Below are 24154 nucleotides of genomic sequence, written 5' to 3'. Positions count from 1 at the left end.
TATGGTGGATATTTAATGTTAATCTTTATTTCCAAAACTTATATTTTTCTAAAGTAACCTACCAAATCAATGGATATTTACCTAAATCTAGTTCTCTCTCTCCCAAACACGAGTTTCTCTTTCTGTAACTATATGTTCTTTGAATTCAAGAAAATATATTATTTCCAAAACTGATATTTGTCTAAATTAACCTACCAATTGAATCAATATTTACCTAAAACGAGATGCTCTCTCCCAAAAACGATTTTCTCTCTTTGTAACTCTATGTTCTTTGAACTTCAAGAAAGTATGAATTTGTGATTTGCTTTTTATCTCTACCTCGATCCAATTAAACATCTACAAATTCTTTTGTGAGGTTAAAAAGCAAACTATTTTGCTAGCATCTTACTGATTCTACTAGCATATTTTACATTCTACTAACATTTGATGAATGAATTTGATAAAGTAGTTTAAAAAGCAAATACTATTTAGCTAGCATCTTATTGATTCTAATTGCAACTTTTACATTATATTAGCATCGGTTGAATAAATTTGAATACAGTAGTTTAAAAAGCAAGAATATTTTGCTAGCATCTTATGAATTTGTTACAATAGGTTAACAAATACTTTTTAGTAATTAAAATATATTATGTGAAATTGTTTTTGTTACATTTTCAGTATTTTACTAGCATTTTCTTGATTCTGTTACCATCTGATATGAATTTGTTACAATAGGTTGATTCTAATAAAATTTTATGCTGGTAGAATCTTATCGAGTCTAACAGCATTTTTAACATTTTATTGTAACGTTTGTTTTTTCTTACTCTTCACTACTGTAGATGATGAATGAAACCATCAATCGATTCTCTCTCTCTCTCCCACTCGATGCTTTCACCTTTTTCACTCGATTTAATTTGGGCGTCGATGATGAATGAAATCAAAACCTAGTTCATATATTAAAAAGTGACGATGCTCTCTCTCTCTTCGGTTTGCTTTTGCCCAATTCTAATAGAAATATAAAAGAAAGTATTCTGCTAAACGGTAAAGGCAACTATTTTTTCGGAAGGAAAGTTTATTTTTGAGGAAATCATTTAATGAATCTCTAAATATTATGGTATATATTATTTTAGGTTATTTTTTTTAACTTAGGATAGGTTAGGCAGTAAAAGAGAATGAGAGGATAGACATGTAATTTACTTTGAGTGGATTTATTTTCTATTTCAGATTATCTTTGGTCTCTAGACTCATTGATCATGCGATTTTGGACTTAAAACACATCCCCCGTAACAAAAATAGTTTTTTTGATAATCACAATCACTGAAATTTTGTTCTTCTTAAATTTTTCGATGCAAAGTCACTAATAATCGTCGAATGATCAAGACTGACAGCCACATACTTCTCAATAGATAATATAGCTAACCCGTTTAACTGTTCTTGCGACATAGTGGATCGAATATAAGACTTAATCAACTTCAACTTAGAAAAACTTCTTTCTGCAGAGGCAACAACAATTGGTATGGTTAACATAATTCTATAAGAAAACCCATGTGTTCGGGTAACAACCTTTCATATCTTTCAAAAAATCTAGTACTTTAATTGGTCTTTTGATCTCATTCGGTAAAAAATGCTTCAACAGTTTCAGTTAAGAAAATAAATCTAGTTCGTCTATGTCATATGACTCGTTATGCTTGAAAAAGGTTTCAAAGCGACCACATGAATCTCTTAAATCACCATCATCTTGGGTAATTTTTTTTAACTCAAATAGAAAACAAAATATTTCTTTGTACTTCTGAAACTAAACAACTTACAACGAAAAACAATAAACTTTGTTTCTAGAAATTGAATAAGCAGTCTGGTTTGGCACTTTGGCTTGAAGAAAGAAAGGGATATTGGGATTTCATGATTTGGATATTTAAAAAGCATTTTTGTTTCATAAGTCAAACAAACTGTTGGGGCTCCCCATTCATTTAAAGATCATCAAATTTGGTGGCCCTTTTTACTTAACATTTGTTACATGGGGCCCTTATAATTTTCTTAGAGAGTTGGGCTTCTTATATATTTCTTAATGAAATTAATGTCTTGGTGGCCTCTAAAAACCGGTGGCCCGAAGCGACGCTTTGTTCGCTTTGGCCCAGGGCCACCCCTGACATGGTAATAACCGTTTCACATGAGAAAGTTATTGGCGGCTTGTCCATGGTGAACCTACAACGAGCAGAAAACCTTCTCAACTGAGAAGGTTGTATTACCAGACGAATTATAGATTTTTCTACAACATCATACATCAAAGTTGCTGGAAATTTTCAAAAGTGGTTGACGCCAGAAAATACAACTCTACTTTTTTGTTTGCTTCCAATGGCTGAAACTTTGGAAATTAAGCGGCGGCCAGAGATAGAGAACCACCTACATTGGCGGACTCCGTCATCTAGTCTGTAAAATTTGTCCCTGTAAAATCCATGTCTCAGTAGTATATTTTAGTCGTAAGATGACAAGAAGAACTTCCTTCAGTTTCTAAATAACCTGAGCATAAGAATGTAAAGGAAATAAGCCATTTTCTAACTCAATATAGATAAAAGGATAGACATAGAAAGAGAGATCAATGTTGAACTACATATGAACAACTTAACAATACAGTAATTAAAGTTTTAGTGGTAGTAAATTGAGTAATGATCAGTTAATAATCGAATGACCAACACCAGGACTGTGTCCAGGTTCTGTGCGTCGAAATCCTTCCACCTTTTTAACCATTATTCTTCTTCCCTCCTGCAGGTAATCATGTGTCTGATCCTCAGTCTTCTTGTTCCCATGATTATCCTTATTCAAATGCCTGCTTCCTTCTGTAGATAGAACTTCATAAGTTGAAATCAGTAAAATAACAAAAATACATGAACACACCATGAACTTGGTTGTTGCCATGCTGATTTTTGAACTGCAAATTAATGAAAATCAAGTTCTCATTATTTGTCTGAAACTGAAAGAGAGAGGAATGAATACTTGACTGTTACATTGCAGTTGTTCTGTACTTGTATTTAAGTAGAGTGGGTATTAGGGAAGATTCCCTAAATAATCAATCAACTATGATGTATGACTTGAAATTTGGACAAAACCATCTAAACCCATTTATGTGGCTAGCATGGTCGGAGCAGTAAGATGTATAGTCTTCCACTTTATGAGCCAAAGGTTCAAGGTACGCTGACAATTTCAAAAAAAAAAAATTCATGTTATCTGATATGGTCGGCCCAAATTTCTCAAACATCGCTTTTTTTTCTTACTTGCTTGGAAAATTTAGGCAGAGTGCATCGCCCCCGAGTCATGGTTGGTGCATATTTTCTAATTATACATTTATCAATAAGGTAATAAATTTGTATTTATATCCGTCCAGTTCTAACTAATATATAGACTAACGAAATGTGAAGTCCATTTTGATTTGGCAGTAACACATGATTCTCTTTAATATAAAGATCAAAAATTAAAATCTTTCTCGTTCTATAAAAGACTAAAGAAATGTGTTAGAACTATTTCATCCGCTTAACATTAAAAATCTACATCTCTCATCAAAAAAAAAAAACATTAAAAATCTACATGATTGTTAGGGAATCCACTTCTAGTGTATTTAGTCTCACTCACACCCAACCCTAAATTCAATATTGAATTAAAATATGAGATAAAGTTGTTAGTGAAGAGTTTATTGTTGAAGCCACCTTATTAAGACCCTCCATCTCTCTAGTCGAATATATTAGGAAAAGCTACACTTAACTCCAAATGTCTGGTTTATAAATGGACTAGTGATTTGGGGTCAAATCATGATCTTATATGCTCATCAATTCGGCCCCCATTAGGACAATCTAATCCTTAAAAATGGGTCAATTCCTTAAAATGGTAATCCACTACCAAACATTTTTGTTCCCTATTATTCTATAGATTAGATTTGGATCATAGAATTTTAATAATATATTTGAACTGCTTTTTTGGGACACATTCGTTTGAATTGGCCGCTAAAATGAATACAATATATACATGAATGCCTAACCCTCTCTATTAGGAGCAAATGAGCAATGTTTTATCTATGCAGATTTTTATGGTGTCCTATATAATTGTTAATCCTCGAACTATCTTGTCAATCAACTTGATTATTTTACCAGTCATGAGATGATCATGCAAAAGAACATTACAGTTTAACGTGGGTTGGAAAGAGATTTACCACCTACATGAAGAAAGTCACCAAGGCTATATTTTAATTAATTCCACGATTGTGAGAAGATTCCTTACATTGGTCAGAAGCAATTGAAGGATAAATCCCTCGAACCCATTTCATGTTGATAGAGTAAATTGGAATTTTCTTGTTTCTTAAAACTTCCAACCAATCTATGAAACTTGATATATGTGTGGCTACTTATAATAGTAGAAAAATACAAGAACACAAAAAATACTAAATATCTTAAATATATGAAACACTATCTTCAGATCTAGATCTTCAAATATCTTGGACTCTCTCTTAATCGTCGTATCTCGGCTATTTAAGAACATTTTTGTTCCCAAATTGTTTCAGAAATCTATTATATTAAAACATCATAGTAAAAACAGTTGAAAAGTCTTCTCACATCACAGTAAAACAATTTTAGCATCTTTAATTCATGAAACAAAACCGCTTTCACATAATCCTTAACACTCAAGTCATAACGTCGTACGTAACTGTTACTCTATTTAAGTTTAAATCCAACATCTTTTGTCATCTATTAAACCATGGTGGATAGAAGGATTTAAGGCTCTACCCCAGTGTTCGGATAACCCAAGACCTCTACTTACACTTTGAACGAACTTATCCTCCGTAGTACCATGCTCTGGAGTAAGGAAGAGTAAACAAAGATAACAAATGCAATACATTTAAGAAGCTCGTTTGAACACTTACGTACCAAAACAAGAGAAAACTATGAGACACCACTACATTTTCAGTAGATACTCCATCCATTCAAAATAAAAAATAAGGAAAAGTAAAAAATGTTCATCATCATACTTTGCTATTGTAATCTCCTTAAAGCCTCAAAATAATCTCAAAATTAATTTTTACTCTCTTAACAACCTAATGCATATTCAGAACTGTTCTTTTGTTTTGCTCATTTGAAATAATAAGCTTGAACGAATTCATTTTATAGACTTTATGATCAAATTATCGTTTATCAAACTTTTTTTTTTTGTTGAACTATCAAACTTATCGTTTATCAAATTTTGTTGAACTATAAAACTTATATGTTTTATCAAACAAGTCTTAAGAAAAGGAAAGGAGTCTGAAATCATTATGTCTTCTGGCATAAATATGACGTGCTTACATAGTCACAAAATTTTAATTCGACTGGAGCCATTGAAAACACAGGATCAACCCTAGGCATTGAACAAGTGTTTGGTTGTACATATAATTTTTTTCCAACCAGAGAGTCCTTTTGGTCTTGTGTTTGCACCTTCTTCAGAGGTCACAAGGTACAAGTTTTGGTGTACATAATTTATTCGTAGATGAACTTTAAGACTCTTTAGAAAAGCCTTTAAAGTCTTGTGCTTATAGCACTTAATGTGCTTATTTAGTTTATGTCGCGTATTCATATTGTATCCTCACTACTCATGATATATCAATGATTTGTAATACTCCTAAAGATTAATGTGCTTATTTAATTCATGCCAGAATGTTCATGCACTCATGAATCACGACCTATGATATATCGATAACTTGTAATAATAATAGTTAATGTACTCATTCAATTCATGTTGTATATTAATATGCTTGTAATGACATTTATAATAAATAACAACGAGGCTAATGACATTTGTAACAATGAGAGATGAGACTCGAGAGAGTTTTTTTTTTCCTATGGAATAAGGAAGTTGTAAACTGTAAGCAAAGTAAGAGAGAGAAAACGGGTAGTGTTGTTTGTGTTTTGTGACACATCATCGTCTCTTTCTCTCTCTAGAAATCTGTGTGTTTATGTGTTCCTGAAAGAAAGAAAGAATATGCCGTTAATGGTTCGCTTCCAACATTCTCAGATGCCAATTCTTCTTCATCATTAATTTTTATCTTTCTACTTCACAAACTTCTCCTCCCTTCCCCCTTTACATTTCTCTCTCTTATCTCCTTCAGGTTCGTCTCCCCCTCTCTCTCTCTCTACCTGTATACGAATCTTTAAGATGTTTTCAAATTGCATGTTTTTGATGGGTTTGTATTTTATTCTTATGTATATTTCATTGATTGATTGTGAAATGAAGGTTAAGACTTTAGTTGGATTTAACGGATTTTGGGTCTTGTTCTCTCTCACTGTGAAACCCTAGAATGGGGTAAAAGTTAATCTTGAAAATTGTTTTGTTTGTGAATTTGGGTAAGTGATTTAAATCATTTTTTCCCCGGAATTAGTCGTGATTGTTTCTTGTTCTCCCTCTATTAGTTATTTTAGTATATTGTATTAGTAGTAGAGATGGTGATGGCAGTTATGTTTTTCTTGGTAGTTCTGGTTTTTCGAGACGAATTCGTGCAAAATTTTGTAAATTATCTAAGATGTAAATTTGATCGTGGGTATTGCTGAATTAATGAAGGTATTGTCGATGTTTGATTCGAAATTAACGACAAAAGACATAAATTGATAGGTTTTGTTGAAACGCCTTTACTTGCATTCTATGTTAGATTCGAGACTAGAAGCAAGAACTCTGTTGCTTTCATTTTTTTTTCTTTTTTTTTTTCTTTTTTTTTTTTTTGAAAATTTGATTGAATTAACAAGAGAAAACTATACAGAAAAACGAAAGGAAGTTGGGTTGCTCAGGTTATGCTACACTACATAACCCAGGCCTCCCAATTCCTAACAACATCCAAGAAAGAGGAATCTTTGAATTTTGAGGAACAACTAATCCAGTAGTGAATTGTTCCTTTTACATCTTCTACATCTACCGATAAGAAGGAATTAGATTCCTTAAAAATTTTGTCATTCCTATCCTTCCATAGATTCCACACTATAGCAACCGGCACCAGGTCCCATATTTCCTTCTTGGATCTCGGTTTAGAGATGCCATCCCATTGCTCAAACATGTTTGTAATGGTGTTGGGTCTACACCATTGACTTTTGAGTGATCCCATAAAGTAGTCCCATAAGTTCGATGCTATCCTGCACCTTAGGAAGAGATGATCCGCTGATTCCTCATCCCCTTTGCATAGAATACACCTATTTGCCAATTGAAAGCCTCTGTGCCGTAAAGATTCCATCGTGGGTATTCTACCTATAAAGGTAGCCCATATGAGGAACAGCACCCTCGGGGGGGTGTGCTTTCGATGTAGAATTCTCACAAGGGCTTGCCTCATCACCGTGACATTGGGTGATACCCTCTCATAACATTCTTTGACACATAGAGGTTTTTCTATCCCCTCCTTCCAGACTCTTTTATCTCTCACGGAAGTCACCCTAACTTCCTTAAGATAATAACAAAGCAAAATGTATTGATCCACTTCCCAATCGTTAAGGTTCCTTCTCGTGCATATGTTCCAAACCAACCTCTCCTTATCGAACATAAAGGAAACCAACGCATTTTGATCAGACGCAATATCAAAGATCAAAGGAAATCTATCTTTTAACTTCGTTTGCCCAAGCCATTCTTCATGCCAAAATAGGATAGATTCCCCATTTCCAAGATCCCATTTCGTAATTGCTTGAAATTTTGTGGATAAACATTGGATTCCTTTCCACACTCCGCATCCATAGGAGGAATTCCTTACCCGATCCTCCCACTGTCGCGGATTATGTCCGTATTTTGCAGAAATTACTTCCTTCCACAAGGCCCCATCCTCATGGTAGAATCTCCAAATCCACTTGATGAGCAACGCTTCATTCATAGCCTTCAAATCTTTAACTCCCATTCCTCCTTTTAGTTTTGGTGACCGAACTAACTTCCACGCCGCCCAATGCATTCTCTTCTTATCAGACTTTCCATTCCAAAGAAAATTACACATCTTGCTATCAATTGCCTTTAAGATTGTTTTCGGAATCGAGAACAAAGACAGGAAATACGACGGAATCGAGAACAAAGACAAGAAAATTACACATGTTGCTTTCATAGTTTATCCCACTTTTGATTGTAGAGTAAGAGACAGCGGAGTTGCTTCTTTTTATGCGATTGACCTACTTCCACATTCAAAATGGGGCAGCAACTCCTTTTGTCAATACAAGATTGGTTCATTGTGCATGACAAGAAACCACAATTGAGGGTATCTGAACTTGTCATGAATTGCTAAGATTGTTAATTGTATTATTGTGCTGTTTGGGAATGTTGGTCGATTTATTCGTTTTGTTAATATCTAATTCAATTTTTAATCGAGACCTTCTTTTTGAGATGTACAGTGATTGTTAATTTTCCAACTAGTTGTAGCATTAGAAGGTAAAAATGTTAGGTACTTGTTTATTCAACGGAAATGATGGCCCTCTTTCCCTTTTATAAAATGTTTATGCAATTTGAAGGTGAATTTGGTTCCAAAGGAAATGATATGTAATATGCTTTTACCTTGTAAATTATCTTGCAACTTTTCAACTATTTAAATTTTTAAAGATATATCTTTTTCGAGAGAAGTTTAATTTGCATATATCTAACTGCAAGCCTTGGTCTTCAGGTCGGTGAAGTATAATTCTCTTCTCTGCAGATTCCCATGTGGACCCTGCTACAAGGTTCTGAACTTTTCTGCTTTGCTGGATTAGTGCTTACCAAGTACAGTTGTTTCAGAAGTGTTTGAAGTGAATGCAGTAGTTTGCAGCCGAAGAAAAGTTCGATGGGTTCTGACACACAGTCTGTCGGTTTACTAAATACCCTCAAAATGGAGAGGGTCAGGACCATTCTGACTCACAAATACCCTTACCCACACGAGCATTCACGTCATGCTATAATTGCAGTAGTTGTGGGGTGTCTTTTCTTTATCTCATTTGACAACATGCATACCCTCGTACAGAAATTAGACAACAACATTAAGTGGTGGTCAATGTACGCCTGCTTACTGGGCTTCTTCTACTTCTTTTCATCTCCATTTATCAGGAAGACAATTAAACCAAGCTATTCAAATTTCAGCAGATGGTAATTACTTCACTTAGATCTTGTCTTTGCAGATTCAAGCTTCACGAAAATTTATGGCTTGTTGTTAGTACTAGTTCAAGGATTGATATTATTTGTTTTGACAGGTATATTGCCTGGATTTTAATAGCAGCACTATATCATCTTCCTAGTTTTCAATCCATGGGAGTTGATATGAGAATGAATTTATCTCTATTTTTGACAATATACATCTCATCTGTTGTATTTCTTCTTGTTTTCCATATTATATTTCTTGGTCTATGGTACATTGGTCTTGTTGCTCGTGTGGCTGGAAAGAGGCCCGAGGCTCTAACCATCATCCAAAATTGTACAGTAAGTACTGAAATGCCATCACATTCACAATCATAGATTGCAAACTGTCACTTCCATATATAAGTCCTTCTTTATTATCGTCTGATATCATTGTTCAATCAGGTTCTGAGCATAGCCTGCTGTATATTTTATACTCATTGCGGTAACCGTGCTATTTTGAAAGAGAAACCCTTTGAACGTAAACATTCTGGCTGGTTTTCTTCATCATTTTGGAAGAAAGAAGAGAGGAACATGTGGCTAGCTGGTTTGCTCCACGTGAATGAGTTGAAGGATCAGGTTTGCTCATCTTGGTTTGCTCCAGTTGGGTCTGCCAGTGACTACCCTCTTCTATCCAAATGGGTCATCTATGGGGAGGTATGGATGTGTATCTCTCTAACTTTGTGTTCTCCAGATGTTTTTTACTTCATTTCTTATTATGTTTCTGTTCTCCAAACCTTTTTCTCAGTTAAGCGGAGGTCCATCTGATGAAATCTCCCCCATTTACTCATTGTGGGCGACACTTATAGGGCTTTATATGGCCAATTATGTGGTGGAACGATCTACAGGGTGAGTGAACAGTGGTGGAGTTTAACGGGTGTATGATTATTTGTTTGCTTTAGTGAGCGTGAATGAGATCATGGCATTGACTTGCCCCTCCACTGTTATGGACGGAATCTAATTATGAACAAATTGTCGAGTTTGGTTTTCCTGACTGAGGCTCGCCGTCACTTAAATGTCCAAATAGAATATATGCTGGAGTCTGCTGATTCCAGTACATTTGACCTGGTGTGACTAGTATTGAACATCCATTACTTTTCTTCTTTCTTCTTGATCTTCAAAATGAGGAGCCTGAAAAAGTTTAATACTTTAGGATGCTTTAATCTGGCTAATTTCTGCTATACTAGATAAACAGATTATAGTGACCGCCTGCTGTCTTTTGATTCTTTTATACGTTCATAGAACATAGAAAACATTTGAGGACATAAACATGGATATTGTTCTATTCTGTTTGTTCTGTTGATATTTGACTTTTTTATACTTGTCTTTCTTTTTTACTATCGACAGATGGGCCCTTACACATCCTCAGTCAGCTGAGGAAGTCGAAAAGCTGAAGAAACTGCAAGTTAAACCCGATTTCTTGGATATGGTTCCTTGGTATTCTGGGTATGCTTTCATTATTTGAGTTCTTGCATTCCATTTTTGGCATAAAAAGGAAAGGTTCATTAATTAGCAATATAGCATCACCATGCTGATGACCAGCTGTGTTGCAGAACCTCGGCTGATTTATTCAAGACAGTGTTTGACCTCCTGGTTTCAGTCACTGTATTTGTAGGTCGGTTTGACATGCGCATGATGCAGGTAAACCTCCATTGTTATCCATTTACAGTGAATCTATACTTCTATCTTGCTTTTGTCGGTTTGATATAATATTGTTTGAGTTAAAACTGTAAAAATCGGTCTTGGAATTAGAATAAATCCTTTTCTATAAAGAAGTACATGAAATATTCCATGGGAATGTGATGCATTATCTTCGTGGTGTCATGATAAGTTTGTGTTGTATCCCTGTATAAAGCTACTTTGTGTTTGGTCAATTCAATCTGTGTGTGTCTTTGGGTGTTTGTATCTACATCTACTGCCGTATGAGCTCTCCACAGTTCACCACAGTCATTTTCTTTCTATCTCTATCAATTGCTATGTGATGAGTTGTGCACAATGTCCTTCTCTCCTCTTCTATAATGTCCAACCATATCTTTTCTCTTTGAGGCAATTTTTTGTTTCTATTACAATTCTTTAGTTACTGTACTTGAACAACTGATAGACGGAGGATTTACGTGGTTCTTTGTGTAATCTGTTTTCCATGTCCTTTCTGGTATCACACTTTAAGTGCTCTTTGTATTCAAATTTGGTGGTCCTTTCTCCTTCTTTGTTTCTATTGTTTGGGCTCTCTTTTATTCTTCTTTTTTATTTAATAGCTGTTAACATTCATCTGTGACCAGGCTGCAATGAGCAAGGTAGAAGATGGGAGTAAAAAAGATGATCTCCTGTATGATCAGTTCAGTGAGAAGAAAGACCTATGGTTTGACTTCATGGCGGACACAGGGGATGGTGGAAACTCGTCATATTCTATTGCCCGATTGCTGGCTCAACCTTCTATACGGCTAAATGATGGAGATACTCCCTGTAGCCTACCTCGTGGAGACTTACTACTGATTGGAGGGGATCTTGCGTAAGCTGGATCTTTCAAATTTCGCGTATTTATATTCATTTTGTTAGACACTATACATATTGTTACAGCTAAGATATATGTTTAGGGTTGGTTTAACCCAATACGCCCAACACTTCTTTTTTTGTCTTCGACAATAATCAAAACATGCACATGAGACTGTAACCCAATGATTGTGCATCTCCTCCAAAATCTAGGAGGTCGGGATTCGGTACCTGGGGTATGTGGTTTAGCCTCTTATATCATTCCATGTAATTATAGGTAGAAACAACTATAAAGTAGTTATCATGGACTTTAAGGGTTAGTTATTTGGCCTTTCAGGTAAGTTACAAATATTTAATGTAGGGTTCACGCTGGTTTATGTGCTTATTCCATCTATTGATAACGATGACCCATGATGTAAAGCAACGACACATGCCATGTTGTATAATATGAAAATCCTTCCAATGAAAGAAGAAAATATTCACAACATAAGCAAGTTATGTCAATGTTTTAATTTTTATACATATAACCCAAATTTGTACACCGCTATATTTTACCTCTTCCATGTATAACGAAGCAGAACCTGATACCTTTTAATTTCTCTTGTGAACAGGTATCCTAACCCTTCAGCATTTACATACGAGAGACGATTCTTTTGCCCATTTGAGTATGCTCTTCAGCCCCCACATTGGTATAAACCAGAACATATAGCTGTAGATAAGCCTGAGATACCTGGTGGTCTGTCCAAACTCAAGCAATATGACGGGCCGCAGTGTTTTGTAATTCCTGGAAACCATGGTTGGTTCACATCCATCTTTAACCTTCTTACTATGACATAGAGTACAGCTTTTTATGATTCATATGGCACAAAGCTCTTGTTAATTTTAATTACGTAATCATGCTGCTCTTCAATTTTACAATGTGGTAGAACTTTGTTGTTTGAGTAATCCAATCTTCTATCTAGAAAAGAGTGATAATGGTATTTAATGTTCTAACTTTTAAGAGTGCGGTAATGGAGGTCCAGAGCTGAAGTATTTTCATTACAGATTGGTTTGATGGACTTCAAACTTTTATGAGGTATATATGCCATAAAAGCTGGTTAGGCGGGTGGTTGCTTCCTCAGAAAAAGAGTTATTTTGCATTGCAACTACCTAAAGGATGGTGGGTATTTGGTCTAGATCAGGCTCTCCATGCTGACATTGATGTTTTCCAATTCAAATTCTTCGCGGAATTGATTAGAGACAAGGTATTAGTTGTTACTTTTGCTTCTGGTCATTAGCTCTCTTATGAGATGACACTAGATGTCACGTTGTATTAAATGATTTATGATGCAAGATTGACATGATTCGCTGAAAAGGGTGGTGGACTGGTGGTTGTGCCTTGTATTTTAAGCAGTGCCTCAAGAAACAATATAGTAATGTACTACATAGATATAGTAATAGTGTATGAGTTTTTTCTTTTGATTACATGAAATGTTAATTTTAGTTAAGCATTCTAAGTGCTCGCATGTGGAGGTAACTCTACCGGATATGAGATTGTTAATCACATTAATGCGAGTATTGGCTGGCCTTCACTACTCTGATCACTTTTTTCATCATTTTGATGTTTTGTTTGCTAGTTTCTTTTTCTTTTCAAATCCTCACTCCCTCAGTCTCAATGGCTTGAATCATGTTTAGGACTCTAGCTTCTAATTTAATGGGTTTGGTTGCTTTGGTTGAATGGGTATTGAAAATAATTGCAGTATTTTACAGGTTGGAGAGAATGATTCAGTGATCATTATGACACATGAACCCAAGTGGCTTCTTGATTGGTATTGGAACGATGTGTCTGGGAAGAATGTCTCTCACTTAATATGTGACCATTTAAAGGGGAGGTGTAAGCTTCGAATGGCTGGGGACTTGCACCATTACATGCGTCATTCTTCTGTTCAATCAGATAAGCCAGCTTATGTTCAACATTTACTTGTCAATGGTTGCGGGGGTGCATTTTTGCATCCTACCCATGTCTTCAGTAACTTCAAGAAATTATATGGAACTTCTTATGAAAGCAAGGCAGCTTATCCTTCATTCGAAGATTCAAGCAGGGCATGTTTTCTTACTTACTTTCCAAGCACGGCCATCAAATTGTTTTTAATATTCTAATGGGTTGTTGAGTTTCTTATAATACGTAGTGTTTTTCCAGATCGCGCTTGGGAACATATTGAAATTCCGAAAGAAGAATTGGCAATTTGACTTTATTGGTGGCATCATATACTTTATATTGGTCTTTTCCATGTTTCCACAGGTGACTTTCTTGTCCTTCATAGCCTCTTAACCACTAGGGCATTTAATAGCTTTCGAAGATTTATTCTTTCTGGAGATACTCTTTGGATGAAATATTTAAAAAGTTGGTACTGTTTTTCGGTTTTCTGATTCTGAATTGTCTGGAATTGAGTTGTCTAAGTATAACTTGTTGCGGTAAGGGGCACGATAGTCATTTCAGGTTATTTTAGACATAGGCCTCTTGGTTTAGACTTATATTATGTTTGACTCAAATGGACCCAAATCACCACGACTCGGCCATTCAAACGAGTGAGACACACGAGTTAGATAAAAAGAAAACTGAAACCCCATTCGAGTTGATTAAGATCTTGTGTCAGTTTTCGGATCTGAATGTGAAAAAAGAAACCAGCTAAATCTACTTGAGCAGTAGGCAAAAATGATCTTCTTCACAACTCTGATATAAAAAAAATTGGTGGTGTGGAGAAATTTTCACTTTCATTTTGGTTATTGCAGTGCAAGCTCGATCACATCTTGCAGGCCGATTCGTTTTCTGGTCATTTGAAGAGCTTTTTCACCACAGTCTGGAGGGCATTCATGTACATGCTGGAAAACTCGTATGCTTCCTCGGCTGGAACTCTGGTCTTGTTGTTTGCAGCATTTTGTTTTGTTCCTTCCAAACTGTCCCGAAAGAAGCGGGCGATAATTGGAGTTCTTCATGTTTCTTCCCACTTGGCTGCTGCACTCATTTTGATGTTGCTTTTAGAACTAGGCATTGAAACATGCATTCGCCATGACCTGCTAGCAACTTCAGGTTTGATTCATATTCCCTCAGTTTTCTTTAAATATTAAACCCTCGTGTTAGCTTCAGTCGATCCTTCTATACTGTAACTGAAGGTTTTTATGTGAATAAACTCAGTTAACCACGACTCTATGTTTTCAAACATCTGTTATATTTGTCCCTGCGACAAAGGGAGGGCCCAAGGGGAGGTCCAAAGAGGACTTCCCAGGTGGTTTCTGAATATTTCAGCATGAGGATACTAATTGAGAGTATTAACTTGACGTACTTTACTTTCACAAGTTTATGAGTATAGCCCGATGGTTGGGCAGTAACATGTATGGTATCCATTGCAGAGAGCAGTGCTCGAATCTTCTTGTTACAATAAAAGATAACTCCAATAAATGTTGAAGATTAGAGCGATCTCTTTATGTTTCAGGCTACCACACTCTATATCAGTGGTACCGTTCAGTGGAGAGTGAGCACTTCCCGGACCCAACAGGCCTTCGAAGCCGTATCGAACAATGGACCTTTGGGCTTTATCCAGCATGTATCAAGTACCTCATGTCAGCATTTGACGTTCCTGAGGTGAGAAAAGGAACTCATTATATTATTCTCTTACGTACTTTTTTTTTTCCTCCCATCATAATTAAATGCCTGGGAGAACTTTTCAGGTCATGGCGGTTACAAGAAGCACAATATGCAAGAAAGGCATGGATTCGCTTTCTCGTGGGGGTGTAATAATTTACTATGCCTCCGTTTTCCTCTATTTCTGGGTCTTCTCGACTCCTGTGGTATCTATGGTGTTTGGAAGCTACTTGTATATCTGTATTAATTGGCTCCATATACACTTCGATGAAGCATTCTCTTCTCTACGAATTGCGAATTACAAGTCATTTACCCGTTTCCACATCACCAGTGACGGAGACCTTGAAGTGTTCACTCTTGCAGTTGACAAGGTATATAACTATCAAGATACTACCGTTAATTCCAAAATTGAAATTCAAACTCAAATAATCTTTATATATCGAGAATGGTTCTCTCCCAATCTCCACTACAGAGGGCACATACCATCTTTGCTGTGCATGTTGGCCCATCTTATATTTTAGTGCCATAACTTGGAACCAGTAGATTTATAAGTGTGTTCTGCAAGTACCATTACCAGTCTACCACCCTAGAGGAACCAAACTTCCAAATTTAACTTTAGGAATATTTAATCGACTTGGAGATATTGATTCTTCATGTACTTCTATTACTTCCATTCTAACACTTCATATGTAAGATCGATAAATCGGAAATATGACACTGAAAAAACCAGAGCTGCCTGAAACCAAGACCGTTTACCAGCGAGGCGACGACACATAACCACCTAATTCAGTATCTGAACCAGAACTAGCTTCGTCAACACATTCTTGTTCTGGACAGTTCAGTAATCATTGTAGAACCTAAGGAAACTATGATGTGCAAAATCATTTTTCTTTTTTGAATTTGAAATGCAGGTACCAAAGGAATGGAAATTGGATTCAGAGTGGGATGGAGAACCAAAACAGATGCAGCAACCAAGTCATAGGAGGAAGTATCCGAGTAAGTGGACTGCAGCTACTTCTCAGCAGGATCCCCTAAGTACTGTTAGAATTGTTGATCATTTTGTTATCCAACATACAGATTCTAGTTCTAGTACTAGTCCTAGTTCAGAAATCACAGATAATTGATGTTTTTTAGTTCGTTTATTTTAGTTCGGTAGTTGTTCAGATATATATGTAATCATTTATTTGACCATCATCATTAAAGAAGAGAAATCTTAAAACATGAAAAGCTTGTGTCGGTCTTACTGTGGTTTTTCGTTGGCAGAGACCTTCCATTACTCTTTTCACATCCTTCTTTGTTGGTGAATTTCTTATGTAATTATCTTCAGACAAAAATGTGAAAGTATCCCTAAAATTTAGATTGATGTTTTCTTCTCTTTGTGGCTCACCTCATGGTACTATACTCAAGTGAACAAACGGGTTTCAGTTTTTTTATGAGTGGATCAGTTTCACGATGATCGATTACTTGGATGAAATTGTTGTGGACTTGTTCACAATGGAACCTAATAAATGATATTTTGAGTAAACGGATGACAACGCTCTTTCTCTTACCAGAATCCTCTGATTAGCTAGCGTTCTTATGATCTGATGTAATACTTGGAACATCTTCAATGTTAAATGAAAAGTAAAATTTTAGAATGACACATGGAGACTTGGAGAGTCTCAAGGAGAAAGCATTTATCTTGAGAATCTATAATAAATGTTTTGACATCATCATGGAGTGTCTAAAACAGTGTTCCGTTGTACAAAATTTTTAAAAATGTGGTATTCGAAGTTTGAGTGTCCCCTTGGAAATGTTCTTAGGATTTGTTTAGAATCTACCTTTGAAAATCATCTCTAATGCAAAACTCAACTTGAAACTCTAAATGATGTATCTATAAAGATTCTTAAAAGGACATTCAAAATTGAGAGTGTTTCGTGAGGATATTTGAGTGTCACATAAACAAATTAATTAATTTAATGGTTAAAATATAAACTTTAGAATTTTTCTCGGCGTGTTGCACTATAGAAAACTTTTTAATAAAATATCTCTAAATAGTCACGTAGGAAAGAGACCATTTATGAGAGGGTAAGAAATCTATCTCAGAGTATACATATCCTAGAAGATAATGGACCTACCAACAACAAAGAAGTTATGATCAGTCCTGATTCCAGAAAATGACTTGACGCGATGTGATCGAGATAGAATCAACGTTAGAAAATCAAGTTTGGAACTTGGTTGATTGCCAAAAGGAATTAGACCCACAGGGTGAAATGAGTTTCCAAAATGAAAACAGACAAGGAAGGTAATATGAGTATTTTGAAAGCAAGGCTTGTAGTTAAAGGCTATCAACAAGCTAAAATCAACAGTTGATAAATTAAAACTACAATTATACATTTCTTTCTATACATAACTCGTGCTTCAACATTTTTGTTACTATATTCTTTTGTGACCAATACAACATTATTTGTATTTTTTTTCTCCTTTCTGATACACCTTTTTATCTCGAATTTCCTATAAAGTTCTGTACTTTTCCTCTTTCTGGTGCAAGACTCGTGTTTCGTAACTAAGATTAAAAATTGTTCTTTCTGCATTGTGAATGTAAAATGATTGCAAACTGAAGTCAATGAAAATTGCTGCTGTTTGATAGAATCTAGTACCTAATTGTATTCCTTCTTGAGTTGTTCCTCACTTTCGTAACCGACTGAAAACAGATAGGTCATGACAAGATCATGAATTCTACAACTATAGGATTGAATTATCAACAGATATATCAAGAACACATTCAATCAATAACAGAGATAATACATCTAATTCCTGACACAAATGTGTAAGCAGAAGTAAGTTCTTACTGTTATAGCAACTGAATTGTGATCCGTGACTACAAACGATATAGATGAAAAGAATTTGCCGCACCTTGATTTGGAGTTTGCACAAGTTTTGGGCTTCACTAGTTTGCAGGCGTCTTTAACACTGGGTTAATATCTCAGCCCCTTCTTCTGTTATTAGTAAGGTATGTTCAAATTGTGCAGAAAGACTTCCATCTGCTGTAACAACCGTCCAGTTATCGTCCCACATAACCGGGTTATAGCTACCCATCGTCAGCATAGGCTCTGAAACACATGCACAAGTATTTACTTCGACCTCAGACTATTTTCTATTTAAAATATACTTCAGAACATTGAAATAGTTTTAAACATTAATAATAAGATATATTATGTAATATGGATAATGATATGGGTATCAATATCTGACATCATCACGGCGTGTTAGATATGGAACGTGGACAGGAAAATCAATAAGACGTCTGTACACATTATTTTCCGTTACACTAGTTCTTAGGTCCTTTGTACGTAGAACTTTTTCTTTTGGATAAATATTTGTTACTTTTGTAGATCATATATAGGACGTGAACTTAACGTGGTATTTAGGATCTTAGCATGATAATGTACAAGTATTAAGTACACACAAGATGTATAAGCTATTTCTCATGGTATGCTCACCAAAGAAACTGTGCGTATCGGAGTATCCAAGTATTCGACATGGAGAAAAACTAAAGTCTTATGTCACACAAAGAATGGAAACAAGAATCTTAAAATGATGAATATTTGTGCCTTTGATGTTTGATAAGAAAATCAGGCCACTTGACCGTCGAATACAAAAGTAGGATAAAAGCTCAAGTCACCTTGATAAATTAAAATGGTAAAAGTATTACCTATTGTGAAAGTTTGACCCAATATCATGCGTCCAGCATCAGCGTTTCCTACAGGAGTAACAAATCTCAGCTCTTATTGCAGAAAGTAAGGTGGTGTTTGTTTGTTTTTCTCATTGTCTGAATCTGGCTCATCTAAATCGGAATCCTCTTACTCAAGTGGAACCAAAATAAGCCAAAATTGATTCGGACGAGTCAGATATCATGAGTAAGACAAAAACAAAAATCTAAAATCTGACTTGAGTGAGTTCAGAGTTCAGACCCCGAGTTAGATTTCAGAACTGATAGGAAAAAAACATTACCTTGGCCCATGGCTAAATGTCAACATACGTTAGCCACATCATTCTACACTTCCACGGACTTAAATTTCAAAAACGTTTTAATTTGGGTTGGTAGTCAAGATCTTTTGTATAATAATATCTGAGACTCAAAACTGAAGTTGGTACGGAGACGAGGTAAATGATATTTCCATTTGTCAGGAGCTTCATCTTAGCAAACCCGTTGATAAAGAAGGTGATATTATATAAAGCGAGTGATTAAACTCGTTAATGTAAAAAGCAAAAAAAAATAAAGAAACAAGATTCTATTTGTCAACCACAGGTTTGGTCCATCTTTCTTCATCTGATAGTGACAGTGGGATACCCAATACTGAGTAGTGAAAAATGATCTGTTAGTGGTTACCTTCTACAATTATTATATGTCTAATTAATTGGGCTCAGAACCTAGGCACCAACCCAATGGAGGCACTCAGGAGTCACTCGGATAGAGAGACTCGAGTATCACATATACATTTAATACATTTTCTCTAAAACATAACTTAAGCAAGTCAAACAAACTCAGCTCAGGCTACTGCCAAATTAATCTCAAGTTCGAATAGATAGTTAAGTGCATCCTCGGTAAAGTAATATATGAATATCAACTACGTGAAGCTTTAGGTTTTTGGTTCTTAACACTAAAGAAACAACACGGAAACAGCACTAAGAACATGATGTTGTTTTTGTTAGGATACTTACTGTAGTGCAGAACAACTGGATCAGCATGGAAAACTTTTCCTACCCCGTGCCCAACGAACTGGCGAACAACACCATATCGATATTTATCTGCATGATCACTTCAAAATGGTTTGCATGTGAGGATCTTGATAATATGCATCAGATATAAATTTCGATATAAAAATAATGCAACAGTAAGCTCGAAACTTAGCAACCAATTTCTTACTGTATTGTTTTGCCAATTTTCTTGAGCTCCACTCCTGGTGCACATATCGATATTGCTTTATCTAAACATTCCTTGGTCACCTGAAGGAGAACAAAACAACTCATCCTTTACAGATTCAAAGCAGAAATGATTGGTAGACAACCTAAAAAGCTGCATTGTTCATTCCTGGTTACCTTTTCCATTAGTAGAAGAGGAAGAACTGAGGGATGTCCCAGAATAAAAGATGGTATATGATCAGGAAGATTTTGAGGTAAAACAGAGATGACAAAGGTGGTCAATGAAGGAGTATTTCCAAATCAAAAGCTACGAGAGCCGTGGGGAATCCAAACAACGGGAAGCAATTGAGAACAAACATTATCAACTCACATCTTTATCATTTTTTAGAGATTAAACATAAAATACAAAATACGCAGAATGAGGTATGGAAATTAGAAATCAGGGACATAAATGTAGTGTAATGTATATCATGCATTAGACTTAAACTTTCAAAATCCACCTTAACAAGCTTCTTGGCTTCTTCATCAACATCTCCACAAAAGAAAGTAGCTGATGTATCTCCATGGTAGCCCTGCGTAAAAATGATAGACTCAGCACAAATCAACGAAAGCTTAAGACTGACAGGCAATTACTAGGCAGTGAGACACCATTTTATTTAAAGCAAACCCAGTTGAGTTACAAAGCAAGAAAATCAACAGGCAGAGTTACCACTCGATAAAAGTGAAATAAAATAAATAGACACTTGAAATATACATTACGAAACAAGTACACTTCCCTAAATGAGATAGTTCTACTCAATTTCATATCTGGATGTAGTTAAACCCGATAAATAGACAAGACATACATTCAAATAAACAGTAACATCGATATTGATTATGTCACCATCCTGCAAGAAAAAATAACTTACATCAGTGTTTGATGTTAATTGTAAGTTCAGGAATAAGAAAACATGTGGTAAAGAAATTTAAATTGGCAATGCAGAAGTGGACCTCAAGTTCGCGGGAATCTGGTATCCCATGGCAAATGCACTCATTCACCGAGGTGCACACACTCTTCGGAAAGCCACCATAGCCGAGAGGTGAAGGATATGCACCATTATCAATTATCATTTGGTGAACTGCTTCGTCAATTTCATCTGTCTTTATGCCTGGCTGCCAATAGAAGTAAGATAGAACTTTCAGATGAAAAAATCTTGGACCTAATCCTATCCAATAGCTGCCAATAGTAACAGGATAACTACAACTAAGCTGCAAAAATGACTTGAAGTTAGAAGCATAAGTACATCGCTCTGGAAGAAAAGCAGGACATTGAGGTCATGAAATGAAATATTTCAGTTAGCTCCCTAAAAAATAGATTGGTTTTTTTTTAAGAAAAAATAGCACAATTAGTCCAAAGCGGTTGCCAGAGAGCTCAAACTACTGCTTGAAGAATTATTTATAATATAAAGAAAAGATGTTCATTAAGGGAACAAATCTAATAAAAACATGAACAAATAAACATATTCTTCGAAATATAAATGAAGGTCAGGACATTCCAAGAAGCTTAGTTGGACATATCTTGAGTCAATCAGTAAGCATGAACCTAACAACTTCAAGTATATGTAAATTACTCCGTTCAACATTTTTGACATATAAACGGCATACTATTACAAAGATATCAACTTCATGAGTTCACCTTGACTAAACCTCCAGCATACTTCAAAACTTGTGCTGCTAGCCTTCCAGAAGCTCTCATACACTCTTTTCCCTGCTCGTCGTGTAATTCTGGCCCACTCGCAATCCCTGGTGATTGTTTCGATTCAACATAAGGTGGCCTTGGTATATGAGCTGGAACAGGTCGACGAGGTGATACCTTTCCGGGCTTTAGTCGATTACGCCCATTAGTTTGCTGGTTATCCCGATTCCTGTAAATTTTGAGAAAGAAATCTGTTCTTACGTATATGCATGCACTGCAGTAAAAAATTGTTTTTGTTTACGTCTTATCTCATATTCTCATTTTGGGTTAGAAGAAACTAAATCTGCCTGTAATGACGGCATAATGTATGTCAGAATAGTAAAATGTAGATAGCAGAAAAGAAGAAAAAAGTGATCAGTAACCAAAAACTCCTTCTCCTCACATGTACCGGTAAGTGATGTGAAGATGTGTTGGAACGGATAAGCAGAAAAGATGCAGTACCAATTTGTTTGCTCCAACTATGCCAACCTAGATAGGATTTTCAGTTTTATGCCATATATTCAAAGCACTGAGACCCGATATTCAAAAAGTGTGGTAAATCATAAATGGAGCTATATCACTAAAAGAAACTCTATGTAAGCTTTTTCTACGTACATATATCATCTCCCATAAACTTAAATATGTGGTTCTTACCATTCTAGATGATGGCTATGTGCAGCATACCTTTTATTGAATAGCATGTCAGTTAAGCCAGAAAAAGTTCTTGAGAAACGCATAGATACATTTTGAGTTCCTGCTTCAAAGAATTTATAGACACAAGATTCAAATACAATCATTAGTGATTAGACTCATTGCCCTGATACTAGCTACAAGCACACTATATGAACAAATGCAACTGCAAGTTCAAATATGACACAACGATTCTAATCCCACAAAAATGAAAAGTGCGGACGTAAATAAATTTGAGCCACATATGATGATGTCCTCTAGCAGGGAAGGAACTACAGCTGGAGCAGGGGGGGCCCTGGCCCCTCCTTGACCTACCGCAGTGACATTCACAATAACCATGGTTCATAAAGATTAGTCTGTCTATACAAAGAGCATTTTAAGATGACGCAAGAAATTGTTTTTCTCTCTGGAAGCGGAATCAGTGGGCCACAGCCCACGTTACGCAGGTTCAATCCAATGGTTTTTTTTTATTTATGTATATAACTTAGGACTCCTCTAGGGTGCTTGGTAATGATATAACATCTGGTTTCTCTAACAAATATTAAATGAAGAGTGTCGGATTTTTTTTCTATTTACTATAACTTATCACTCCTGTATCGGTCCTTTGTCAAAAATTCACACTGAAGTGTATTTCAAAGCTTACATATAGCTAAACATATAACAAAATTCACATTTTGACACTTCCAATCTCAACTTCAGAACTACCCATTTATCTTGAAGACAATTAAAAAGAAATCTTAACCTAGAAATTAAGCAATACTGAGCTTAAGGTGAATTTGCTAATCTCTATTTATATCTTAATCCAAATCACTAAATGAACTTCCATAAGTACATCAAACAGACAGCAGATTACAACTTAATTGAAAAAAATTTAAAGAAAGGTGGGTCAGTAAAATTAAGCTTCTATATAATGATTTAGAGTGAGAAAACTTAGAATAGATAGAGAAAAAGAGAGAGAGAGCAAGAACAGAATGAAAGAAGAGAAAAAAAGTGAACCTGGGTATGGGAGGAATCGATGCTGAAGAGGGTATTTTGAGTGAAGGAGACGATCACCAATGAATGAAGAGAGAAGAAGACGAGGTTGAAGTGATGAAGTAGAAACCATGGCTGCTTTCCCTTTCGTCTTTCTTCTTTTGTGATTTCTTTGGAGGGGAAAACAGACGGGAAAATGTTTTATTATCCAAATTTCGTCAAAGAAAAAATTGAATCGTAATGAAACGGCCGATTAGCTCGGTTGGGCCTCTGACCACAGTCCAATTTGGCTATAAGCAACCCAAGGGTATTGGACTTGAGTCCGACCCCACTTCTAATATAGGAAACATAACTATTAAAGGCTACAAAAGATTTTGACAAAAAATAGTTCCCAGTTCATGTGGCGGTTGTGGTTTGAAACTTTGACTAAATCTAGACCGTTGAGAGATGAATATCACAACCGCCACATCAGCTGAGAACATTCTTTTGTCAAAATCCTTTGTAACTCTAGCATCTCCACCTAAAAGTAACTCAAATAAACATTTGAAGACAGCCAAATATAAGCATTTTAAATTCTGAGTTGAGCTTACACTCAAATTTAAAAAATAGAGTCTTCAAGCCTTGTCAGTTATCGATATATTTCACTCTTTAGACATCGAATTCCAACAACA

General features: G+C 35.6%; 2 protein-coding genes across 3 annotated transcripts; one reads left to right on the top strand and one right to left on the bottom strand.

Moving 5' to 3' along the window:
* The first annotated feature begins 5721 nt into the window (after positions 1-5721).
* Positions 5722-16429, top strand: LOC147551603 (uncharacterized). Of its 2 annotated transcripts, none has more exons than XM_086668910.1 (16): positions 5722-6103; positions 8609-9063; positions 9168-9393; positions 9496-9747; positions 9839-9939; positions 10438-10536; positions 10644-10731; positions 11370-11599; positions 12192-12376; positions 12625-12824; positions 13330-13662; positions 13760-13861; positions 14353-14650; positions 15054-15202; positions 15289-15573; positions 16114-16429. In XM_086668910.1, exons 2-16 carry the CDS (start codon positions 8765-8767, stop codon positions 16324-16326), a joined length of 3060 nt encoding a protein of 1019 aa, XP_086525036.1. In that variant the 5' UTR covers positions 5722-6103; positions 8609-8764; the 3' UTR covers positions 16327-16429. The 2 variants fall into 2 exon arrangements, with proteins under 2 accessions (XP_086525036.1, XP_086525037.1); XM_086668911.1 differs by having other exon boundaries at positions 5773-6103; positions 8639-9063.
* A 1523-nt stretch (positions 16430-17952) lies between these two features.
* Positions 17953-23755, bottom strand: MAP1D (methionine aminopeptidase 1D). Its single transcript, XM_086668916.1, has 10 exons — positions 23508-23755; positions 22506-22575; positions 21783-22011; positions 21098-21259; positions 20953-20994; positions 20608-20679; positions 20112-20191; positions 19907-20004; positions 18897-18944; positions 17953-18294 (listed from the first exon to the last, which is right to left on the bottom strand). The coding sequence occupies exons 1-10, from the start codon at positions 23614-23616 to the stop codon at positions 18149-18151; spliced, it is 1056 nt and encodes a 351-aa protein (XP_086525042.1). The 5' UTR covers positions 23617-23755; the 3' UTR covers positions 17953-18148.
* Between the last annotated feature and the right edge of the window lie 399 nt (positions 23756-24154).

This window comes from Eschscholzia californica, unplaced genomic scaffold (genome assembly GCF_041429995.1).
Source record: "Eschscholzia californica isolate CP2 unplaced genomic scaffold, dmEscCali1.0.p SCAF_3, whole genome shotgun sequence".
Classification (NCBI taxonomy): Eukaryota; Viridiplantae; Streptophyta; class Magnoliopsida; order Ranunculales; family Papaveraceae; genus Eschscholzia; species Eschscholzia californica.
The sequence above is the reverse complement of the archived record's forward strand: the minus strand, read 5'-3'. Positions and strand labels throughout refer to the sequence as shown.

Excerpts from the sequence above, each read along its gene's own strand:
- MAP1D (XM_086668916.1), bottom strand. The coding sequence starts at position 23,616 with ATGGTTTCTACTTCATCACTTCAACCTCGTCTTCTTCTCTCTTCATTC. Across the intron at positions 21,260-21,782 it reads ATGCTGGAGGTTTAGTCAAG|CCAGGCATAAAGACAGATGA; the intron begins GTGAACTCATGA and ends TTCTATTGGCAG. Across the intron at positions 18,295-18,896 it reads GGGTCAAACTTTCACAATAG|AGCCTATGCTGACGATGGGT; the intron begins GTAATACTTTTA and ends CATGTGTTTCAG.
- LOC147551603 (XM_086668910.1), top strand. The coding sequence starts at position 8,765 with ATGGGTTCTGACACACAGTCTGTCGGTTTACTAAATACCCTCAAAATG. Across the intron at positions 9,064-9,167 it reads TATTCAAATTTCAGCAGATG|GTATATTGCCTGGATTTTAA; the intron begins GTAATTACTTCA and ends TTGTTTTGACAG. Across the intron at positions 14,651-15,053 it reads TGACCTGCTAGCAACTTCAG|GCTACCACACTCTATATCAG; the intron begins GTTTGATTCATA and ends TTTATGTTTCAG.